Source organism: Salmo salar, chromosome 15, assembly GCF_965601325.2.
Source record: "Salmo salar chromosome 15, fSalSal1, whole genome shotgun sequence".
NCBI classification, from domain to species: Eukaryota; Metazoa; Chordata; class Actinopteri; order Salmoniformes; family Salmonidae; genus Salmo; species Salmo salar.
This window is the reverse complement of record NC_138305.1, coordinates 106015821-106038932: the sequence shown is the minus strand read 5'-3', so window position 1 is coordinate 106038932 and position 23112 is coordinate 106015821. Positions and strand designations below refer to the sequence as shown.

The 23112-nt window shown below is 45.3% G+C and overlaps 1 protein-coding gene across 3 annotated transcripts in view; it reads right to left on the bottom strand.

Annotated features, from left to right (window-relative positions):
• Positions 1-17543, bottom strand: part of srpk1a (SRSF protein kinase 1a) — a 33537-nt gene extending 15994 nt beyond the window's left edge. For 2 of the 3 annotated variants that reach the window (XR_014380726.1, XR_006759358.2), the window contains exons 1-10: positions 17446-17543; positions 16684-16738; positions 6921-7057; positions 5865-5973; positions 5586-5673; positions 5243-5437; positions 4479-4644; positions 4308-4333; positions 3980-4220; positions 2829-3656 (exon numbers count right to left, since the gene is read on the bottom strand). Coding sequence is in view for 1 of the 3 variants with exons in the window: in XM_014147360.3 (XP_014002835.3) it covers positions 2829-3656; positions 3980-4220; positions 4308-4333; positions 4479-4644; positions 5243-5437; positions 5586-5673; positions 5865-5973; positions 6921-7057; positions 16684-16738; positions 17446-17521 (1921 nt within the window). In the remaining 2 variants the exon portion in view is untranslated. The remainder of the gene's footprint in view (positions 1-2828; positions 3657-3979; positions 4221-4307; positions 4334-4478; positions 4645-5242; positions 5438-5585; positions 5674-5864; positions 5974-6920; positions 7058-16683; positions 16739-17445) is intronic. The other variant, XM_014147360.3, reaches the window with a different exon arrangement.
• Between the last annotated feature and the right edge of the window lie 5569 nt (positions 17544-23112).

Here is a 23112-nt window from a genome sequence, read left to right as displayed (position 1 = left end):
CCATCTGTCTATCTCCTCATTTGAATTCCATGCTGTCACAGTTACCAGCCCTTTCAAGCTTAACATCCTTATCATTTATCGCCCTCCAGGTTCCCTTGGAGAGTTCATCAATGAGCTTGACGCCTTGATAAGTTCCTTTCCTGAGGATGGCTCACCTCTCACAGTTCTGGGTGACTTTAACCTCCCCACGTCTACCTTTGACTCATTCCTCTCTGCCTCCTTCTTTCCACTCCTCTCCTCTTTTGACCTCACCCTCTCACCTTCCCCCCCTACTCACAAGGCAGGCAATACGCTTGACCTCATCTTTACTAGATGCTGTTCTTCCACTAATCTCATTGCAACTCCCCTCCAAATCTCCGACCACTACCTTGTATCCTTTTCCCTCTTGCTCTCATCCAACACTTCTCACTCTGCCCCTACTCGGATGGTATTGCGCCGTCCCAACCTTCGCTCTCTCTCTCCCGCTACTCTCTCCTCTTCCATCCTATCATCTCTTCCCTCTGCTCAAACCTTCTCCAACCTATCTCCTGATTCTGCCTCCTCAACCCTCCTCTCCTCCCTTTCTGCATCCTTTGATTTTCTCTGTCCCCTATCCTCCAGGCCGGCTCGGTCCTCCCCTCCTGCTCCGTGGCTCGACGACTCACTACGAGCTCACAGAACAAGGCTCCGGGCAGCCGAGCGGAAATGGAGGAAAACTCGCCTCCCTGCGGACCTGGCATCCTTTCACTCACTCCTCTCTACATTCTCCTCTTCTGTCTCTGCTGCTAAAGCCACTTTCTACCACTCTAAATTCCAAGCATCTGCCTCTAACCCTAGGAAGCTCTTTGCTACCTTCTCCTCCCTCCTGAATCCTCCTTCCCCTCCCCCCCCCCCTCCTCCCTCTCTGCGGATGACTTCGTCAACCATTTTGAAAAGAAGGTTGACGATATCCGATCCTCGTTTGCTAAGTCAAACGACACCGCTGGTCCTGCTCACACTGCCCTACCCTGTGCTTTGACCTCTTTCTCCCCTCTCTCTCCAGATGAAATCTCGCGTCTTGTGACGGCCGGCCGCCCAACAACCTGCCCACTTGACCCTATCCCCTCCTCTCTTCTCCAGACCATTTCCGGAGACCTTCTCCCCTTCCTCACCTCGCTCATCAACTCATCCTTGACCGCTGGCTACGTCCCTTCCGTCTTCAAGAGAGCGAGAGTTGCACCCCTTCTGAAAAAACCTACACTCGATCCCTCCGATGTCAACAACTACAGACCAGTATCCCTTCTTTCTTTTCTCTCCAAAACTCTTGAACGTGCCGTCCTTGGCCAGCTCTCCTGCTATCTCTCTCAGAATAACCTTCTTGATCCTAATCAGTCAGGTTTCAAGACTGGGCATTCAACTGAGACTGCTCTTCTCTGTGTCACGGAGGCTCTCCGCACTGCTAAAGCTAACTCTCTCTCCTCTGCTCTCATCCTTCTAGACCTATCTGCTGCCTTTGATACTGTGAACCATCAGATCCTCCTCTCCACCCTCTCCGAGTTGGGCATCTCCGGCGCGGCCCACGCTTGGATTGCGTCCTACCTGACAGGTCGCTCCTACCAGGTGGCGTGGCGAGAATCTGTCTCCGCACCATGCGCTCTCACCACTGGTGTCCCCCAGGGCTCTGTTCTAGGCCCTCTCCTATTCTCGCTATACACCAAGTCACTTGGCTCTGTCATATCCTCACATGGTCTCTCCTATCATTGCTATGCAGACGACACACAATTAATCTTCTCCTTTCCCCCTTCTGATAACCAGGCTGTGAATCGCATCTCTGCATGTCTGTCAGACATATCAGTGTGGATGACGGATCACCAGCTCAAGCTGAACCTCGGCAAGACGGAGCTGCTCTTCCTCCCGGGGAAGGACTGCCCGTTCCATGATCTCGCCATCACGGTTGACAACTCCCTTGTGTCCTCCTCCCAGAGTGCTAAGAACCTTGGCGTGATCCTGGACAACACCCTGTCGTTCTCCACTAACATCAAGGCGGTGACCCGATCCTGTAGGTTCATGCTCTACAACATTCGCAGAGTACGACCCTGCCTCACACAGGAAGCGGCGCAGGTCCTAATCCAGGCACTTGTCATCTCCCGTCTGGATTACTGCAACTCGCTGTTGGCTGGGCTCCCTGCCTGTGCCATTAAACCCCTACAACTCATCCAGAACGCCGCAGCCCGTCTGGTGTTCAACCTTCCCAAGTTCTCTCACGTCACCCCGCTCCTCCGCTCTCTCCACTGGCTTCCAGTTAAAGCTCGCATCCGCTACAAGACCATGGTGATTGCCTACGGAGCTGTGAAGGGAACGGCACCTCCATACCTTCAGGCTCTGATCAGGCCCTACACCCAAACAAGGGCACTGCGTTCATCCACCACTGGCCTGCTGGCCCCCCCTACCTCTGAGGAAGCACAGTTCCCGCTCAGCCCAGTCAAAACTGTTCGCTGCTCTGGCACCCCAATGGTGGAACAAGCTCCCTCACGACGCCAGGACAGCGGAGTCAATCACCACCTTCCGGAGACACCTGAAACCCCACCTCTTTAAGGAATACCTAGGATAGGATAAAGTAATCCTTCTAACCCCCCCTCCCCCCCCCTTAAAAGATTTAGATGCACTATTGTAAAGTGGTTGTTCCACTGGATATCATAAGGTGAATGCACCATTTTGTAAGTCGCTCTGGATAAGAGCGTCTGCTAAATGACTTAAATGTAAATGTAAATATTTTTCATTGTGCTTCTACATTTTTTTCAGCTTAGGAACAAACGTGCTCCACCATGCATAGCAGCGTAATGTTCTGAACATCATGATGGTCCACTCACCATCCTTCAGACTCTCCTGTTCTCCTCCATACTGGATGTTATCCAGCATCTCTGTGGCCTCCTCTTCCTCCTCCTCCCCATGACTCCTGTTCTGCTCCTCCTCCTCCCAACTCCTATCCTGCGCCTCCTCTGTGACTTCCTCCTGATCCCTGTCCTGATTCTTCTTCTCCTGTTCCTCCTCCTCCGGTGACAGCTCCTCCTCCTCCTTCTCCTCCTCCCGGACCCTGAAGCTTGTTGACTCCATCTCAGATGCTTCCCTCCTTATCTCAGTCACCTTCCTGGGTAGAGCTGCACTCCCCTCCTCACTCTCTGGGGTCTTAGGCTCCTCTGTTTCTGGGGACACCAGGCCGTTACACACGGGTGGAGACTCCTGACCATTTGACACCTTTTTTAACTCCTGTGGGTTGGACAACATTGACTCCTGTGGGTTGGACAACATTGACTCCTGTGGGTTGGACAACATTGACTCCTGTGGGTTGGACAACATTGACTCCTGTGGGTTGGACAACATTGACTCCTGTGGGTTGGACAACATTGACTCCTGTGGGTTGGATAACATTGACTCCTGTGGGTTGGATAACATTGACTCCTGTGGGTTGGATAACATTGACTCCTGTGGGTTGGATAACATTGACTCCTGTGGGTTTGACTCCTGAAGAAGACAGTGATCCTCAGCTGGGTCTGTGTTACCGTTGTGATGGTCTTCCTCCTTCCACTCCTTTGTTTTATCTTCCTCTTCCTCAGGATGAAGGCCATTAAAGTTCACCTCTACCTCAGTTATTATGCTTTCTGGTACGAAGCGCGTCACCTCCGCACCCGCAATGTACGCTGGGTAAACAAGAAAAGAACATCATTAGATTTAGTGGAGGTTGGACTAGTAGTTCCCTTCCAATTAGTCTGATTCTGGGTTGTTCTTCATCCTGGTCTTGGAGACCCACTGGGTGTGCAGGTTTTTGTCCCAGCCCAGCTAATTCAACTAATCAAGGGCTTGATAATTAATAGATTAGTTGAGTCAGGTGCATCAGTGCTGAGAAAAAAAAGCCCGTACAACCCAGTGTGAATCTCCAGGCCCATGATTGAAAGAGACTAATCTAGCCAACTTCCCCTTGAGGGACAATAACGTTGTAATGAGTTGAATTCCAGACACTCACCGGTTCTGTCTTGGCTGGCTATCTCCTGTAAGGAAACCTGTCTGAGAGGAGCACAATATGTCCGCTGCTGTTTGGAAGAGACTGGAGACTCCAGGTCTTCTTCATCTTCATCCTCCTCCTCTCCCCTCCCCGGAGCCTTCTCCATCTCCTCCAGATCCAGAATGCACTTCTCCAATAGCTCCGCCTGACGCTTCTGCTTCTTCTTTAACTTCTTCTTCTTGTTCTTGGACATTTTGGCCACCTGAAGAAGAAGAGGAACAGTGAGCCAGACAGAACACAACAGGGTTTAGTAACAACAACAAACAAACCTCAAGCAGAGGCAACTTACCGCTTTTGGAGCTGGCGCTGTGCTGACTGAAAAGAGACGATAGAACCAAGTAAGAATACAAAAACAATAATAACCGTGTGCCAAAACCCAGAAAAAGCAGGGCCACCCAATAAAGTGGAAGTAGGGCACTGCATCACAGTACTCAGTCTGTACTGTGTGTATAGCCCCTACCTGCGGACCCTGATGGAGGGGGAGCCCCTGCTTTCTGCCACTCTGTAGCCTCCGCGGCCAGCCTCCTCACATAGGGCTCATTCACCGTCAACAGGATGTTCTCTGGCTTGATGTCAGTGTGGATGATCTCACACTTGGTGTGAAGGTAGTCCAGGCCTTGGAGTACCTGGATAACGTTACATTACATTTTAGTCATTTAGCAGACGCTCTTATCCAGCGTGATTTACTTTCACTGCATTAAATTAAGGTAGATAAAACAACCACATATCACAGATACGGCAAGTAAAACCTTCAAACATACACAAACACTTATGGGAGAAACATGTCTCTCATCACATATTGTTTAAATAAATGTGAAATCGAGTAGCAGCTAGGTAGCACACGCAATATTTGGTTCTGGATTCTGAGATTAGGGTAGCCAAGGTACCAGCTACCCGTCACGTGATGCTCTTGGCACCAGCTACCCGTCACGTGATGCTCTTGGCACCAGCTACCCGTCACGTGATGCTCTTGGCACCAGCTACCCGTCACGTGATGCTCTTGGCACCAGCTACCCGTCACGTGATGCTCTTGGTACCAGCTACCCGTCACGTGATGCTCTTGGCACCAGCTACCCGTCACGTGATGCTCTTGGTACCAGCTACCCGTCACGTGATGCTCTTGGTACCAGCTACCCGTCGCGTGATGCTCTTGGTACCAGCTACCCGTCGCGTGATGCTCTTGGTACCAGCTACCCGTCACGTGATGCTCTTGGTACCAGCTACCTGGCGTATGATGGTCTTGACGCAGGGCAGAGGAAGGCCCTGGTAGTTGGACTTGATGATCCACTTCAGTAGGTGGTGCCCCAGCACCTCAAACACCATGCACACATGAGTCCCATTGATGCCGGAGATCTTGAAGTCATCCAGTAGCTGAACCACCATCTCCCTCTTGGGATCGTCAGGGTCCGTGTTTCTCACCTACAAAGCAAAGCCAGGAAAACCAGAACTTATCAAAACAAAATGTGTCTGAAAGGAAAATAAAGGAGGAGAACAAAGGAGGCATTTTACAGATGAAAACGTCAGACTGATGTCATATTGGGTATAAATGAGTGAAGTTAGTACTCACAGATCTGAGGAGTTTGATCTCATCCACGGCTGTCTCGGTGTAATGCTCTGCACTCTTCACAACCTTCATAGCCACAAACCGCTTCACCCTACAACACAGACTGAAGTCAGTCAAGCTGACACAGAAGACAGTCTAGTCTCTCGGTCCCAAATGCACCCTATTCCTTATATAGTCCAATACCTATGAGCCAATACAGTGCCATTTCAAAATGTGCTCAAAAGAAAACATCCACCGTTACATGTGTGTTAATTGACAGAGAAACAGAGAAGAAGATCTTACTGTATGTCCCAGGCCAGCCACACAGTGGAGAAGTGTCCCCAGCCTAGCTTCCTGATCACATGGTACCTCCCATTGAACAGGTCTCCTATCTTTACATGGTGGTAGCCACCTAGACACACAGGAGAGGGAGATTGGTGACAGAAGACAAGCAAGTTCAACATTCATTATTTTGTTATTAGGACACACACACACACACACACACACACACGAACAAAAATATTAACATGCAACAATTTCAACGATTTTACTGAGTTACAGTACATGTAAGGAAAATCAGTCAATTAAAATAAATTAAGCCCTAATCTATGGATTTCACATGAATGGGCAGGGGTGCAGCCATGGGTGGCAATAGGCCCACCCACTAAGGATCCAGACCCACCCACTGGGGAGCCAGACCCAGCCAATCAGAATATGTTTTTCCCCCACAAAAATAGCTTTATTACAGACAGAAATACTCCTCAGTTTCATCAGCTGTCCGTTGTGAGGCCGGTTGGACATACTGCCAAATTCTCTAAAATGATGTTTAAGGCGGCTTATGGTAGAGAAATCTACATCTCTGGTGGACATTCCTGCAGTCAGCATGCCAACTGCACACTCCCTCAAAACCTGAGACATCTGTGGCATTGTGTCACGTGAGAAAACTTCACATTTTAGTGGGGCCTTTTATTGTCCCCAGCCAGGTTCACCTGTGTAATGATCATGCAGTTTAATCAGCTTCTTGATATACCACACCTGTCAGGTGGATGGATTATCTTGGCAAAGGAGAAATGTTCACTAACAGGGAAGTGAAGAAATTTCTACACAAAATAAGAAAATTAAGCTTTTTGTGCATATGGAAACTTTCTGGGATCTTTTATTTCAGCTTTTATTTCATTAAAATGTAAATGCGCGAAATTTGCATTTCAGTTTTGGAACTAAACTCTTCAAATATAATTGTGGATACTGTGGGTATTTCACTTCTTTTCACCCAGATCCGAGTTCCGTGGCAACTGAGTGGAGTCCCGGGTACTTCCTGGATGACCTCTAGGACATCAAGTGTATTTAAGGACAACTCACCTTTGCAGTAGTCGTTGGGGTCCTCCTGCTCCTCGTCATCAGAGCCTAGGATCTCCTCAGGCTCATCTGGTTCCTGGGGAGAGGCCTCTGGTTGGGGCTGCTGCTGGGCTGCGGTCCCCCTGGGGTGGGCTGGATGCCTGGAAGACACACATGAATGTTATGACGGTATAACAACAATAACAGAACATAGTGCCTTCAGAAAGTATTCATACCCCTTGACTTATTGCACATTTTCTTGTTACAGCCTGAATTCAAAATTGATTAAAAATAATTTTCACCCACCTACACCCAATACTCATAATGACAAATTGAAAACATGTTTAGACAATTTTGCAAATGTATTGAAAATAAAATACAGAAAACGAATTTACGTAAGTATTCACACCCCTTCGCTATGACGCTCCAAATTTGAGCTCCGGTTCATCCAATTTCCTTTGATCATACTTGAGACGTCGCTACAACTTGATTGGAATCCACCTGTAGCCAATTCAATTGTTTGGACGCAATGTAAAAAGCAACACACCTGTCTATATAAAAAGGTCCTATTGTTAACAGTGCATGTCAGAGCAGAAACTATAGCATGAAATCCAAGGAATTGTCCGTAGATCTCCAAGATAGATAGGGATGGCAGGTAGCCTTGTGGTTAAAACGTTGGGCCAGTAACAAAGGTTGCTTGATCAAACCCCCGAGCTGACAAGGTACAAATCTGTCGTTCTGCCCCTGAACAAGGCAGTTAACCCACTGTTCCTAGGCCGACATTGTAAATAAGAATTTGTTCTTAACCTCACTAGGGTAGGGGGCACTACTTTCACCTCCGGATGAAAAGCGTGCCCAAAGTAAACTGCCTGTGACTCAGGCCCAGAAGCTTGGATATGCATATAATTGGTAGATTTGGATAGTAAACACTCAACAGTTTCCAGAACTGTTAAAATAATGACTGTGAGTATAACAGAACTGATTGTGAGTATAACAGAACTGATATGGCAGGCGAAAACCTGAGAAAAATCCATCTAGGAAGTGGGATTTTTTTTTATGTTTGTAGTTTTATATTGAATGCCTATACAGTATCCCATGACTTAGGACTCAAACTGCACTTCCTATTGCTTCCACTAGATGTCAACAGTCTTTAGAAATTGTTTCAGGCTTGTATTCTGAAAAAGGAGGGAGTAAGACCACTGAGTGAGTGGACCCTGGGAAGTCGCCAGACCCGTTTTCTGCGTGCGACCGAGAGCGCGCCTTTGTTTCTTTTATATTGACGACGCGATTGTCCGGTTGAAATATTATCGATTATATAGGCCAAAAACAACCTGAGGCTTGATTATAAACATCGTTTGACATGTTTCTACGCACTTTACGGATACTATTTGGATTTTGTCATCTGCCTGTTGTGACTGCCTTTGAGCCATTGGATTACTGAACAAAACGCGGCACAACAAAACTGAGGTTTTTGGATATAAAGAGGGACTTTATTGGACATTTGTGTGACAGGGAGTCTTGTGAGTGCAACCATACGAAGATCAAAAAGGTAAGTGATTAATTTTATTGCCATTTCTGACTTTCGTTGACTAATCTACATGGCTGGTAACTGTATGTCATGTTTTGTGTGCTGGGCGCTGTCCTCAGATAATCTCATGGTGTGCTTTTGCTGTAAAGCCTTTTTGAAATCTGACAGTGGCTGGATTAACAAGAAGTTAAGCTTTATTTTGATGTATAACACATATATTTTCAAGAATGTTAAATATTTGAATTTAGTATTTTTGAATTTCGCACTCTGAAATTTCACTGGATGTTGGCCAGGTGGGACGCTACCGTCCAGGTACCCATAAGAAGTTAACTGACTTGCCTAGTTAAAGGTTAAATAAAATAAATAAATAAATAAATAAATAAATAGAATTGTGATGAGGCATATCTGGGGAAAGGGTATAAAAAGTCTATAGTGTTGACAGTTTCCAAGAGCACAGTGGTCTCCATCATTGGGAATATAAAAAAATATGTATCTACCCAGACTGACTAGAGCTGGCCATCTGACCAAACTGAGCAACCGGGCAAGAAGGACCTTGGTCAGGGAGGTGACCAAGAACCCAATGACCACTGACTGAACTACAGAGTTCCTAGGCTGAGATGGGAGAACCTTCCAGAAGGACAACAGCCTCTACAGCACTTCAACCATCTGGGCTTTATGGGAGAGTGGCCAGACAGAAGCCACTCCTGAGAAAAATGGTACATAACAGCATGCTTGGAGGATTTTGCAAAAACTCCAAGCTTTCGAGCATAAAGATTGTGGTCTAATGAGAAATAAATGGAACTTTAGCCTGAATGCAAATCGCCATGTCTGGAGAAAACCAGGTACAGCTCATCACCCATCTAACACTATCCCTACCGTGAAGCATGGTGGTGGCAGCAACGTGATATGGGGGATGCTTTTCAGCAGCAGGGACTGGGACACTTGTAAGGATAGAGGGAACAATGAATGGAACCAAATACAGGCAAATCCTTGATGATAACTTGCTTCAGAGTGCAAACAACAGACTGGGGCGAAGATTTACGTTCCAACAGGACAATGACCCAAAGCAACGTTGGAATGGCTTCAGAACAAGAATGTGAAAGTCCTTGAGTGGCCCAGCCAAAGCCCAGACTTGAATGCCATTGTGGAAAGACTTGAAGATTGCTGTTCACCGCTGTGCCACATTTTACTTAACAGAGCTTGAGAAAATCCCCAAATCAAGACGACTCAAAGCTGACAGACATACCCAAGACGACTCAAAGCTATAATTGCCACCAAAGGTGCTTCTACAAAGTATTGACTCAGGGGTGTGAATACTTATGCAAATGAGATCTGTATTTAATTCAATATATTTGCTAATATTTCTAAAAACATGCTTTCACATTGTCATTATGGGTTATTGTGTGTGTAGATAGGTGAGAGATTTTTTTTTTTTTTGAAGTAATCAATTCTGAATTCGGGCTGTAACAAAACATGGAATAAGACAAGAGGTATGAATACTTCCTGAAAGCACTGTTTTTAGAACATAGAGGCCTCTGTTTCAGGTTGCTGCTGGGACGCTGTCCCCCTGGGGTGGGCTGGCTGCCTGGAGGACAGTCTAGTATGAGTGATGCAGTAACTACAGTAAAATAATAACAAAATATCATATAGATTATCAAATTTTAACATCGTCTCGCACGGTAAATGCAGTATTACATTCTACCACCTCTTTCATAAAAATATCAATTTTCCCATGGATGAAACAAACTTTTTTCCCTAGAGATGAGTGACTTGCCTTGGCATTTAGACTGACATTTGATACAGGACTGTTGCCCTTTCCATTCAAGACATCTCAAAGCAGTGTGACAGCCAGCTAACTAGCTAACTGCCTTACTGCTCTAGAAATAAACTCAAGTTATTCACATACATAGGATGACTGCAGTGAGGAAATCCATTGTTAGAAAAATACAAAAATGACTTGCCAGAACTCTTTGCCTATCTAGGCTAATGTGAAGTCTCGTGACAATATTTGGATCTGGGTGCTTATGAGGCTAGGTTAGGCTGTGTTGTTCTGGGTTGCAGAGGCTAGGCTGTATTGTTCTGGGTTGCAGAGGCTAGGCTGTATTGTTCTGGGTTGCAGAGGCTAGGCTGTGTTGTTCTGGGTTGCAGAGGCTAGGCTGTGTTGTTCTGGGTTGCAGAGGCTAGGCTGTGTTGTTCTGGGTTGCAGAGGCTAGGCTGTGTTGTTCTGGGTTGCAGAGACTAGGCTGTGTTGTTCTGGGTTGCAGAGGCTGGGCTGTGTTGTTCTGGGTTGCAGAGGCTGGGCTGTGTTGTTCTTTAGCAGAAACTGCCATAAGCTCTGATAATGCCTTAATGGGCAGGGCATTTCCACCATCCATAATGTCACGCTTCAGTTAACCCGTGCTGAGAACTTCATCGTTCTCCTGCTGTTATAAATATAGCAGCGCAGCAAATAGGCATTACATAACACAGGATGTCTGCCATGTGTGATGGCATAGTGTGGGTCGGCTGTTGGGGTTAAACCACAATCTGAATCCTTTCTATAACAGGACAAGGGTTGCACATTTTGGGGAACATTCAAGAGGTGGAAACTTTCCGTGGTAATTAACAGGAATATATGGGAATTAATGGAAATATATGCAAATGAATACCATTTAAAATGTAGATTGTTTTTTGCATTGGATATATTTACCATATCATATGGAGACAGAAACATAACTGATTACACCTTATCATAAGTAGACAATTGCAAATGATTAAATCATTTCAACAGAAAACATATATATAATTTAGTTATGAATTGAACTAATTAAATGAGGTGACTCTTCACATGGGATGATTTCACTGAACAACAAAAGAAAGGGAATATTAAATGATCCCCAATGATCCAGCGCATCTCCCAAAAACGTTTTCAACATACATCTGTGAAATGATAGTCTAGAAACTAAAGCTTTGGTTGTCTTCCTCTCAGGCTTCCATGTCTTCTCCCTGGACCTCCTCAATGTCCACCTCTAGAACATCAGACTGAGGACTCATCTTCACTGTCACTTTCCAACCTTGTTGAGGATGGCTCGTTGTCATGCTCAAAAGCCTCAAATTTGCCCAGACGGCCACTATTTTTTCAACCCTTGTATTGGTCAACCTGTTGCGTGCTTTGGTGTGCGTGTTCCCAAACAAGGACCAGTTGCACTCTGAGGCAGCTGATGTTGGTGGGATTTGGAGGCAACAGGGGAAAGAGCCTCAGATCCACAAAGTCCCTTCTACCAGGTGGCTGATGAGATATGTCGGCACAACTGCAATATTGCATCTCCATCCCAAAGCCCTTTCTTGGAAGTGTACTTCGCCAGACTGCCAAGAACCTTGCCCTCATCCAGACCGAGGTGGAGAGACACGGTAGTGACACCATAGGCCTTGTTGATCTCTGCACCAGACAGGATGCTCATTTTCACCTCGAATAGAAGTAAAGGGACTTGTGAGCGCTGAGGGAACTTTATTCACATGGCCTGATGATTCTGCATCTTTGTTGCATTCTCCACATATGATTTGGCACAGTATTTGCAAATGTCCACAGCTTTTCCTTCTACATTAGCTGCAGTGAAATGTCTCCACACATCAGATAGTGCCCGTGCCATTTTCCTGTAAAGATTAGAAAACATTTGTAAAAAAAATACAATTCCATGTACAGATAAATAGTTAAGCAGTTAGATTAAACAACTCCTTTGTAAGATACATGTTTTAAAATCAAACATGTATGGAAACAGGTGAATTAACACTCAGTAAGCAGGCTCAAACAAGCTAAAGCCCACATGGTAGCAAAAACTAATTAGCAGAAAATGTTAACAAGTTAGAAATGATTTAAACACACTTTGCTGTAGGCTACTATTTACTAATTAACAAAAAATCATGCATGTCATATAAAATATATTCACCCCACCCAGTATTGTAATCAAAACTTACCAGAAAGCATGTAGTCCTTGGCTCAGACAGTGTAGTAGTGTGGGCTCAATAGCATCTCATTAGTGTGCAGGATCTTGAGAATCAGCTGTACATGTGATGGAAGAATGCACTGTGCATGCAGAGGGTTGCAATTCCATTGAATTGGGGATAGTTTAACCAAAATATGCCACAACACCTAGAATTGCCTTATGTGTATCCCACAAAAAGGTTCACTGTTATAAGCTAACTTTTTTGATGAGTTTAGGCAAAATTACCCAAATTCTCGGGCTTAACTTCCCATGGAACATTTCCGGAAAAATTACACAAATGTACCGGAATGTTTCCGACCCTTTGCAACCCTAAACAGGATTAACTAATATACTGTACATCATTCACAATATTCAAAATGGGTGTTATAGGATTACTTGAGGTATAATGTCGTTCTGGACAGGGTCAAGAGTCACCAACATGTGTACTAAACTGTGTACCTGCCGTAACAGGGATACTTAAATCTGACCCAGTTACTTCTGGCGGCTTTATATCTTGTGATATATAATTAGGGACTGATTTACTGTAGACCTGGGACACCAATTAACAAATTAACTGAGTACAAGTAACTGTCAGATGGAAACAAGAAAACAGAAGTGTGCATCCAGACCCCCAGGAGTAGTCCTGCAGTATGCATCCAGACCCCCAGGAGTAGCCCTGCAGTATGCATCCAGACCCCCAGGAGTAGCCCTGCAGTATGCATCCAGACGCCCAGGAGTAGCCCTGCAGTATGCATCCAGACCCCCAGGAGTAGTCCTGCAGTATGCATCCAGACCCCCAGGAGTAGCCCTGCAGTATGCATCCAGACCCCCAGGAGTAGCCCTGCAGTATGCATTCAGACCCCCAGGAGTAGCCCTGCAGTATGCATCCAGAGCCCCAGGAGTAGCCCTGCAGTATGCATCCAGACCCCCAGGAGTAGCCCTGCAGTATGCATCCAGACCCCCAGGAGTAGCCCTGCAGTATGCATTCAGACCCCCAGGAGTAGCCCTGCAGTATGCATTCAGACCCCCAGGAGTAGCCCTGCAGTATGCATCCAGACCCCCAGGAGTAGCCCTGCAGTATGCATCCAGACCCCCAGGAGTAGTCCTGCAGTATGCATTCAGACCCCCAGGAGTAGTCCTGCTGTATGCATTCAGACCCCCAGGAGTAGCCCTGCAGTATGCATCCAGACCCCCAGGAGTAGTCCTGCAGTATGCATCCAGACCCCCAGGAGTAGCCCTGCAGTATGCATTCAGACCCCCAGGAGTAGCCATGCAGTATGCATCCAGACCCCCAGGAGTAGCCCTGCAGTATGCATCCAGACCCCCAGGAGTAGTCCTGCAGTATGCATCCAGACCCCCAGGAGTAGCCCTGCAGTATGCATTCAGACCCCCAGGAGTAGCCCTGCAGTATGCATCCAGACCCCCAGGAGTAGTCCTGCAGTATGCATTCAGACCCCCAGGAGTAGTCCTGCAGTATGCATCCAGGTGTCCATATCTGCCTTGGGCGTGCCGTGGTCAGAGTCACAACCACACACAGGTGTGATGTCACTATGTAAATATTGATATTATTAGCTCATGACATTTCCAGATACACTGCATTCGTTCTGCCTACAGAGAATAGATCAGCCAGAGACCATATAGTTCAAACACTCAAAGCCTATAATGAATCAACTTCTGCTATGGAAACCAAAAGGACAGGTACCATTCAAAGTCATTTAGAAACTTCACACAAAGCATGCACTGCATTTTCTACAACACCACATACACTGAGTGTACAAAACATTAAGAACACAGTCTTAATATTGAGTTGCACCCCCCTTTGCCCTCAGAACAGCCTCAATTCGTCAGGGCATGGACTCTACAAGGTGTTGACAGCATTCCACAGGGATGCTGGCCCATGTTGACTCCAATGCTTCCCACAGTTATGTCAAGTTGGCTGGATATCCTTTGGGTGGTGGACCATTGTTGATACACACAGAAAACCGTTGAGTATAAAAATCCCAGCAGTGTTGCAGTTCTTGACACAAACCGGTGCGCCTGGCACCTACTACCCCCCTCTGAATGGCACACACAGACGATCTCAAATCTTAAAAATCCTTATTTAACCTGTCTCCTCCCCTTCATCTACACTGATTGAAGTGGATTTAACAAGTGACATCAATAAGGGATCATAGCTTTCACCTGGTCAGTGTCATGAAAACAGGAATCCTCAACCCCTCTTGGAAAGAGGAGAGGTGTAGGCTGTGTCTTTGGCATGTAGGAGAGGTGTAGGCTGTGTCTTTGGCATGTAGGAGAGGTGTAGGCTGTGTCTTTGGCATGTAGGAGAGGTGTAGGCTGCGTCTTTGGCATGTAGGAGAGGTGTAGGCTGCGTCTTTGGCATGTAGGAGAGGTGTAGGCTGCGTCTTTGGCATGTAGGAGAGGTGTAGGCTGCGTCTTTGGCATGTAGGAGAGGTGTAGGCTGCGTCTTTGGCATGTAGGAGAGGTGTAGGCTGCGTCTTTGGCATGTAGGAGAGGTGTAGGCTGCGTCTTTGGCATGTAGGAGAGGTGTAGGCTGCGTCTTTGGCATGTAGGAGAGGTGTAGGCTGCGTCTTTGGCATGTAGGAGAGGTGTAGGCTGCGTCTTTGGCATGTAGGAGAGGTGTAGGCTGCGTCTTTGGCATGTAGGAGAGGTGTAGGCTGTGTCTTTGGCATGTAGGAGAGGTGTAGGCTGTGTCTTTGGCATGTAGGAGAGGTGTAGGCTGTGTCTTTGGCATGTAGGAGAGAAATGGTAATGGTATCATTTTGTAGGCAACAACGCCGTCATAGTTCGTTGGTCAAAGCCTACGGGGAAATTAATGTGTTGTTTATAAACGCTGAAAATAAGGTCTGTGGTAAACAAGCATAGGACATCTTATTTCATTTTGTTCTATCAGCTAACGTCACTTTGTGAATTTTGGAGCATTTCGGTAATGAGAAGCAAAAAAACAATAAAGGTCATGATAACTGACTTATAATCACAACAAAAATTTAAAAGATCTCATCAGCCTATGAAAATAATCTGTTTTGTGATAACGGCACAGTGATATAAATTGTGGGGGGTAAAATTATTCATTTTGTTTATATGGTCAGACCCCTAATACTGCCACAACAACACTTGAAAATACAGAGGGTTTTCACTTGGTTGTGTGTTGCTTTGGATTTGAACCAAAGCTGTAGTTTGTAATTTAGGTCAAAAGGTTAGTGTCTTTGCCGTGTTGTCTTGCAGCATTACTTAACGGCCTCGTAGCAAACAGAATGGATGATTTGGAGTGGAATTTTTTTAACACATGCTTCCTTCTTTTCACTTTGTCATACTGGCCAGTAATGTGGAGTGAATGCAACTTAGATCCTTTTGTAATTTCAAGTGTTGTGGTGGCAGCATCATGCTATGGGTATGCGTACCACCCACAGGGACTGGGGAGTTTGTTACAATCAAAATGAAAGGAGCAAAGCCCAGGTAACATGCATACCCATAACATCACACCTCAGTCTTCTGAAAACATTTTATTTTCTTGTGCCAAAGACAAACCAGAATTGCTTTCCAAGAGTTGTTGTGTTCCTGAATGGTCCAGTCTCCTTCCTGACTTAAATCTGCTTTAAAAAATATAAAAAATCTGAGACAAGGTTTGACAATTGCTCTCCATCAATGATTCCCAACCAGATTGACTGAGCTTGAGGAAGTTTGACAGAAATAATGGATATACAGTATGTTGCCCTAAGAGTTGTGCAAGGTCAGTAGATTATTATTCAGAACAATTCACAGCTGCCAAAAGGTGCTTCACCAAGTATTAACTATGGGATGTGAAGACAATCAATACATCCTCATGTTGTATTTCTAAGTGGAATAGGTTGTGTAGATCGATAGGGGAACATTTGAATGTAATCCCTTTTTTTATTTTATGGCAGCAAAATGTGAAGACTGTGCAAGGGGTGTGGAGAGTTTCACTAGCAACTGTACTTCAACCTAAATAAATCATTAACTAGGTGTTATGGTGTGTGTGGTAGAAAACGGATGGCTATTGCAAAATCAGAGCTGTCTGCTGTACAGTCTGGAGTGGACAGCAACAGACAGCACGTGTAGTCTACTAGTAATGTGACTGTCACAGACCACAACGCCCAGTCAGTCAGTACTTTTTAGGACGGAAACTGGACCTCGGGCCTCCAGCTAATTCAATGCTCTTGGTAAAAAACAAAATGCCTGTGTCATTAGATATAGCCAAGTGTAGCGCGGAAAGACATGTTTGTTGACCAGTATGTTCGTGCACTGCAGAATGACTCACTTCTTGCTGGACTTCTTCGCTTTTGCCCTCTTCTTCCTCGCTTGAAGAGCTAGAACTAATGCAATGAAAAGACATGTATTCAATATCTAGGTAGCCATCAGTTGACTGGTTAACCAGTATATTTAGCTAGCTATGTTTCCATGTAGTGACTCACTGGACGGAACGCTATGTGCTTGCTAGCTATCCAACGACATTTGAAAACTGGCTGTGAGGTAACTAGCAAATGAATTATTAGCCAGCTAACATTAGCCACAGTTGTTAACTAACTATTGTCGCAGGAAACATTGTTAGGACAAATTACATTTATGGTCGCATTAGATACATAAGTGAGCTACTGGTTGAAGATATTCAATAACGTCTTTCTTTTAAAAAAAAGGAAGAGACAAGTGCGATGTTTGGCCAGCTAGCGCGCAACCCACCGCTCACTGAAGATCTGCTAATGCCAATCGTACAAACAATACATGACTCCCTCCACGTTTACTCAATTACTTTGTCATAGTTAGCAATGACATTAAATCAATGGATTGTAGTTAAGGGGTCAGGTTGATGGTACTAGCTTAGTTAGCATTAGCTAGCTGCGCCAGTGCTTGCCTGGCGTTCAGTTTAGCAGGAGACATGCAATTCCACAAAACATTTCGTACATAAGAGTACGTCGATACAATGAACAGTAACTTTAAATACGACACTAAAATCACGTTTGTTCATATATTATGTGAACACCAAACTGATTCATTGTGTATTTTATGCCTTTATAACAATTACCTTTTCTCTCCATGTTGGCCGGGTAGCTCGCAGATCTTCGTTCTGCCAACAGCACAAAGGATGACGTCACGTGCATATGTAATGACCAAAACCTTCAAATTAAAAGCCCACGTTTCAACACCAACAAAACCGACGCGTACGCAACTATGTGGCAAACAGACGGGGTTGGCTTCGATTGTTGACAACATGTAAACTATGTTTGGTCTCCAATGTTTTATTGAAAACATAAATACATCTCCATAGACAAACATTGGCAATAGCATGGCCCGTACAGAAGAGCTCATTGACTTTCAACATGGCACCGTCATGGGATGCCACTTTTCCAACAAGTCAGTTCATCATATTTCTGCACTGCTAGAGCTGCCTGGTCAAATGTAAGTGCTGTTATTGTGAAGTGGAAACGTCTAGGAGTAACAACGGCTCAGCCACTAAGTGGTAGGCCAAACAAGCTCACAGAATGGGACCACCGAGTGCTGAAGCGCGTAGTGCATAAAAATCGTCTGTCCTCGGCTGCAACACTCACTACCGAGTTCCAAACTGCCTCTGGAAGCAACTTCAGCACACAAGAACTGTTTGTCGGGAGCTTCATGAAATTGGTTTCCATGGCCGAGTGTCAGCTGGAGTTGTGTAAAGCTCACCGCCATTGGACTCTGGAGCAGTGGAAACGCGTTCTCTGGTGTGATGAATCACGCTTCACCATATAGCAGTCCGACAGACGAATCTGGGTTTGGTGGAGGCCAGGAGAACGCTACCTGCCCGAATGCATAGTGCCAACTGTAAAGTTTGGTGGAGGAGGAATAATGGTCTGGGGCTGTTTTTCATGGTTCAGGGCCCTTAGTTCCAGTGCAGGGAAATCTTAACGATACAGCAGACAATGACATTCTAGACAATTCTGTGCTTTCAACTTTATGGCAACAGTTTGGGGAAAGCCCTTTCCTGTTTCAGCGTGACAATGCCCCTGTGCACAAAGTGATTTCCACACAGAAATGGTTTGTCGAGATCAATGTGGAAGAACTTGACTGGCCTGCACAGAGCCCTGACCTCAACTACATCGAACACCTTTGGGATTAAATGGAATGCCGACTGCAAGCCTGGCCTAATCGCCCAACATCAATGCCCGACCTCACTAATGCCCTTGCGGCTGAATGGAATTAAGTCCCTGCAGAAATGTTCCAACATCTAGTGGAAAGCCTTCCCAGAAGAGTGGAGGCTGTTATAGCAGCAAAGGGGGGGGACCAACTCCATATTAATTCCCATGAATTTGGAATGAGATGTTCGACGAGCAGCTGTCCACATACTTTTGGTCATGTGGTGTATCTGGCCAACTAGCACCACAACAACTCACATGCTTCTGCCCCATTTAAGTATGCACATCCTTTTAGTAATGTTGTAAGATAACCCATCTATAACTGATTCAAAATATATATATATATATTTTTAATCAATGGCCACTTTTATTGTGCTAATAAAATGCAATAAGTAATTTATCAAAACAAAGAAATGTTATATTTTAACACCAATAATGAAAAAAATACAAATGTTGAGATTGGTATGTTAAGGATATTGTGCTGTAGAGAAAAAAACCTCATCGGTCTCAGCTAGTAGGGTGGAAATTATTCAGTAATGTCTCTACTAACCAAATATGATTTGTTGTTTAGGGGGACTGTGTCACACAGACTGCTGCTGGCTTTTTACTCTGCCCTCTCCATTGCTTTTTACTTCGCCCCCTCCATTGCCCCCAATGCAATAGAGCTCGTCAGCTTGTAGTCATAAAACCTGGAAAGGAGTTACCTCTGGTTCTTTCAGTCGTTCATATGGGGAAAATGAATTGGGAAAGAATAGGGCATTGGGATAAACGCCGAAAGAAAGGTCTGACGTTAACACAGGCTTGGGAGATCTGATACGTTTTGTTCTATGAGATATCAAATCAAATGTGATTAGTCACATGCGCCAAATACAATAGGTGTAGACCTTACAGTGAAATGCTGAATACAACAGCTGTAGTAGACCTTACAGTGAAATGCTGAATACAACAGGTGTAGACCTTACAGTGAAATGCTGAATACAACAGGTGTAGTAGACCTTACAGTGAAATGCTGAATACAACAGGTGTAGTAGACCTTACAGTGAAATGCTGAATACAACAGGTGTAGTAGACCTTACAGTGAAATGCTGAATACAACAGGTGTAGTAGACCTTACAGTGAAATGCTGAATACAACAGGTGTAGACCTTACAGTGAAATTCTTACTTACGAGCCCTTATTAACCGACAATGCAGTTTAAAAAAATACGGATAATAATAAGAGATAAAAGTAACAAGTAATTAAAGAGGAGCAGTAAAAAATAACAGTATATACAGGGGGGTGCCGGTACAGAGTCAGTCAGTTAATATGACCTTTATGAATTATGAAGCAATTATGCGCTTTTTATGATTCCATAAATGCTTCAAAAGGCACGAAAAGTAACGTAAGGTCATGAAGATTATCTCATAGAACAAAACGTATAAGATTTCCTAAGATTTCCCAAACATCCTACAAAAAAAACCCCATTAATTTCCCCATAGGTTTTGTCCAACGAACCATGGTCGGAGTTAGTGCCTACAAAAAGACGCCATTACTATTGCCCCTCTATACACTGTATTACACATTGGGCTATAGAGGGGAAAAACCTTACTGTCTCAACTAAAGTGGGGTGAAAAAGTAGTAGTAGGGTCTCTGCTAATCAAATATGTTTAGGTTTTGAGAGGGACTCTCGTACATATTCAGCAGCATGGCATACTCCCCCTCTTTTTAAATAGGTTTGAACTGATAGGGGCACTAGAGTGACTGATAGGGGGCACTAGAGTGACTGATAGGGGCACTAGATGACTGATAGGGGGCAGTAGATGACTGATAGGGGGCAGTAGATGACTGATAGGGGCACTAGAGTGACTGATAGGGGGCACTAGAGTGACTGATAGGGGCACTAGAGTGACTGATAGGGGCACTAGATGACTGATAGGGGGCACTAGATGACTGATAGGGGGCACTAGAGTGACTGATAGGGGGCAGTAGATGACTGATAGGGGGCACTAGAGTGACTGATAGGGGGCACTAGATGACTGATAGGGGGCACTAGAGTGACTGATAGGGGGCACTAGATGACTGATAGGGGGCAGTAGATGACTGATAGGGGGCACTAGAGTGACTGATAGGGGGCAGTAGATGACTGATAGGGGGCAGTAGATGACTGATAGGGGGCAGTAGATGACTGATAGGGGAACTAGATGACTGATAGGGGGCACTAGATGACTGATAGGGGGCACTAGAGTGACTGATAGGGGGCACTAGATGACTGATAGGGGGCAGTAGATGACTGATAGGGGGCACTAGATGACTGATAGGGGGCAGTAGATGACTGATAGGGGGCAGTAGATGACTGATAGGGGGCACTAGATGACTGATAGGGGGCACTAGAGTGACTGATAGGGGGCACTAGATGACTGATAGGGGCACTAGATGACTAATAGGGGGCACTAGATGACTGATAGGGGGCACTAGAGTGACTGATAAGGGGCACTAGATGACTGATAGGGGGCACTAGATGACTGATAGGGGGCACTAGAGTGACTGATAGGGGGCACTAGATGACTGATAGGGGGCACTAGATGACTGATAGGGGGCACTAGATGACTGATAGGGGGCAGTAGATGACTGATAGGGGGCACTAGAGTGACTGATAGGGGGCAGTAGATGACTGATAGGGGGCACTAGAGTGACTGATAGGGGGCACTAGATGACTGATAGGGGGCAGTAGATGACTGATAGGGGCACTAGAGTGACTGATAGGGGGCACTAGAGTGACTGATAGGGGCACTAGAGTGACTGATAGGGGCACTAGATGACTGATAGGGGGCACTAGATGACTGATAGGGGGCACTAGAGTGACTGATAGGGGGCAGTAGATGACTGATAGGGGGCACTAGAGTGACTGATAGGGGGCACTAGATGACTGATAGGGGGCACTAGAGTGACTGATAGGGGGCACTAGATGACTGATAGGGGGCAGTAGATGACTGATAGGGGGCACTAGAGTGACTGATAGGGGGCAGTAGATGACTGATAGGGGGCAGTAGATGACTGATAGGGGGCAGTAGATGACTGATAGGGGAACTAGATGACTGATAGGGGGAACTAGATGACTGATAGGGGGCACTAGAGTGACTGATAGGGGGCACTAGATGACTGATAGGGGGCAGTAGATGACTGATAGGGGGCACTAGATGACTGATAGGGGCACTAGAGTGACTGATAGGGGGCACTAGAGTGACTGATAGGGGCACTAGTTGACTGATAGGGGGCACTAGATGACTGATAGGGGCACTAGAGTGACTGATAGGGGGCACTAGAGTGACTGATAGGGGGCACTAGATGACTGATAGGTGGCACTAGAGTGACTGATAGGGAGCAGTAGATGACTGATAGGGGGCACTAGAGTGACTGATAGGGGGCACTAGATGACTGATAGGGGCACTAGATGACTGATAGGGGGCACTAGATGACTGATAGGGGAAACTAGATGACTGATAGGGGGCACTAGATGACTGATAGGGGGAACTAGAGTGACTTATAGGCGCACTAGAGTGACTGATAGGGGGCACTAGAGTGACTGATAGGAGGAACTAGATGACTGATAGGGGGAACTAGAGTGACTGATAGGCGCACTAGAGTGACTGATAGCCTCCGCTTCCTTCTTGGCACTCTGTCAACATTGTTAAAAAATATTTAGGAAACTATGCAAATGCATTTATTAATTTCTTCATTAATGTTTTCTATTATAGGCACTGTCATAGGAATTTTCTATCCTAATGATAATAATTAACAATCAATAAGCTTTGACTAATCCCCGAGGTTTGTAAGACAATGGGTTAATAATAATTAGGCAAAGAGTCAGCATCTGCAAAAGGTTCGTACAGTTTATTCACGAGAACGTTCAGCCCAAAATTAACAAAGAAGTTCATTTTATCCTCTCTCTCCGTTTACGCACGCACCTCCACACAAACAGTAGGTGAACAGTATCCCTCCCCTGACTTCCCACCGCTGTTGATCACTATCCAGCGCTGCCTGTTCCTTTCCCCCGAGATTAGGAGAACCTTGAAGGCTACTCCCGGTCTCTTCACCCACACACATGTCCACAGTTTCCTCAGGCCCACTAATCACACACACACACATTTCTCTCCCTTCCGGGTCTCTACTAGACCTTATGGGACTAACGTTCAGTACTTTAATTATTCATTATCCATGCTACATAACTACTAATTAATAATGGATTATTGATTAATTTACCTTTATTAGATAATTCTCTTATCAGACACCTTAATGCATTCTTTTAAATTATATTATGTGAGCTAAACTATATATATAAACATTTTCATTAAAGTATATATATTTTTTTACAGATTACTAATGTTACTGTCCCCACTAAAACAAAATACTTAAATACATGTCATTTTGTACTTGAAACATTTAATTGAAATACTGTAGAATTCCAGTCATTCCTATGGACTGCTTCTTCTGGGGAGTGCCAATATGACCGACCAGTGGCATCAAAGCCTCTCATTGGCCATCTGGGTTTTATATGTACACTGAACAAAAATATAAACAGCCAATTGAAATAAGGCCCTTATC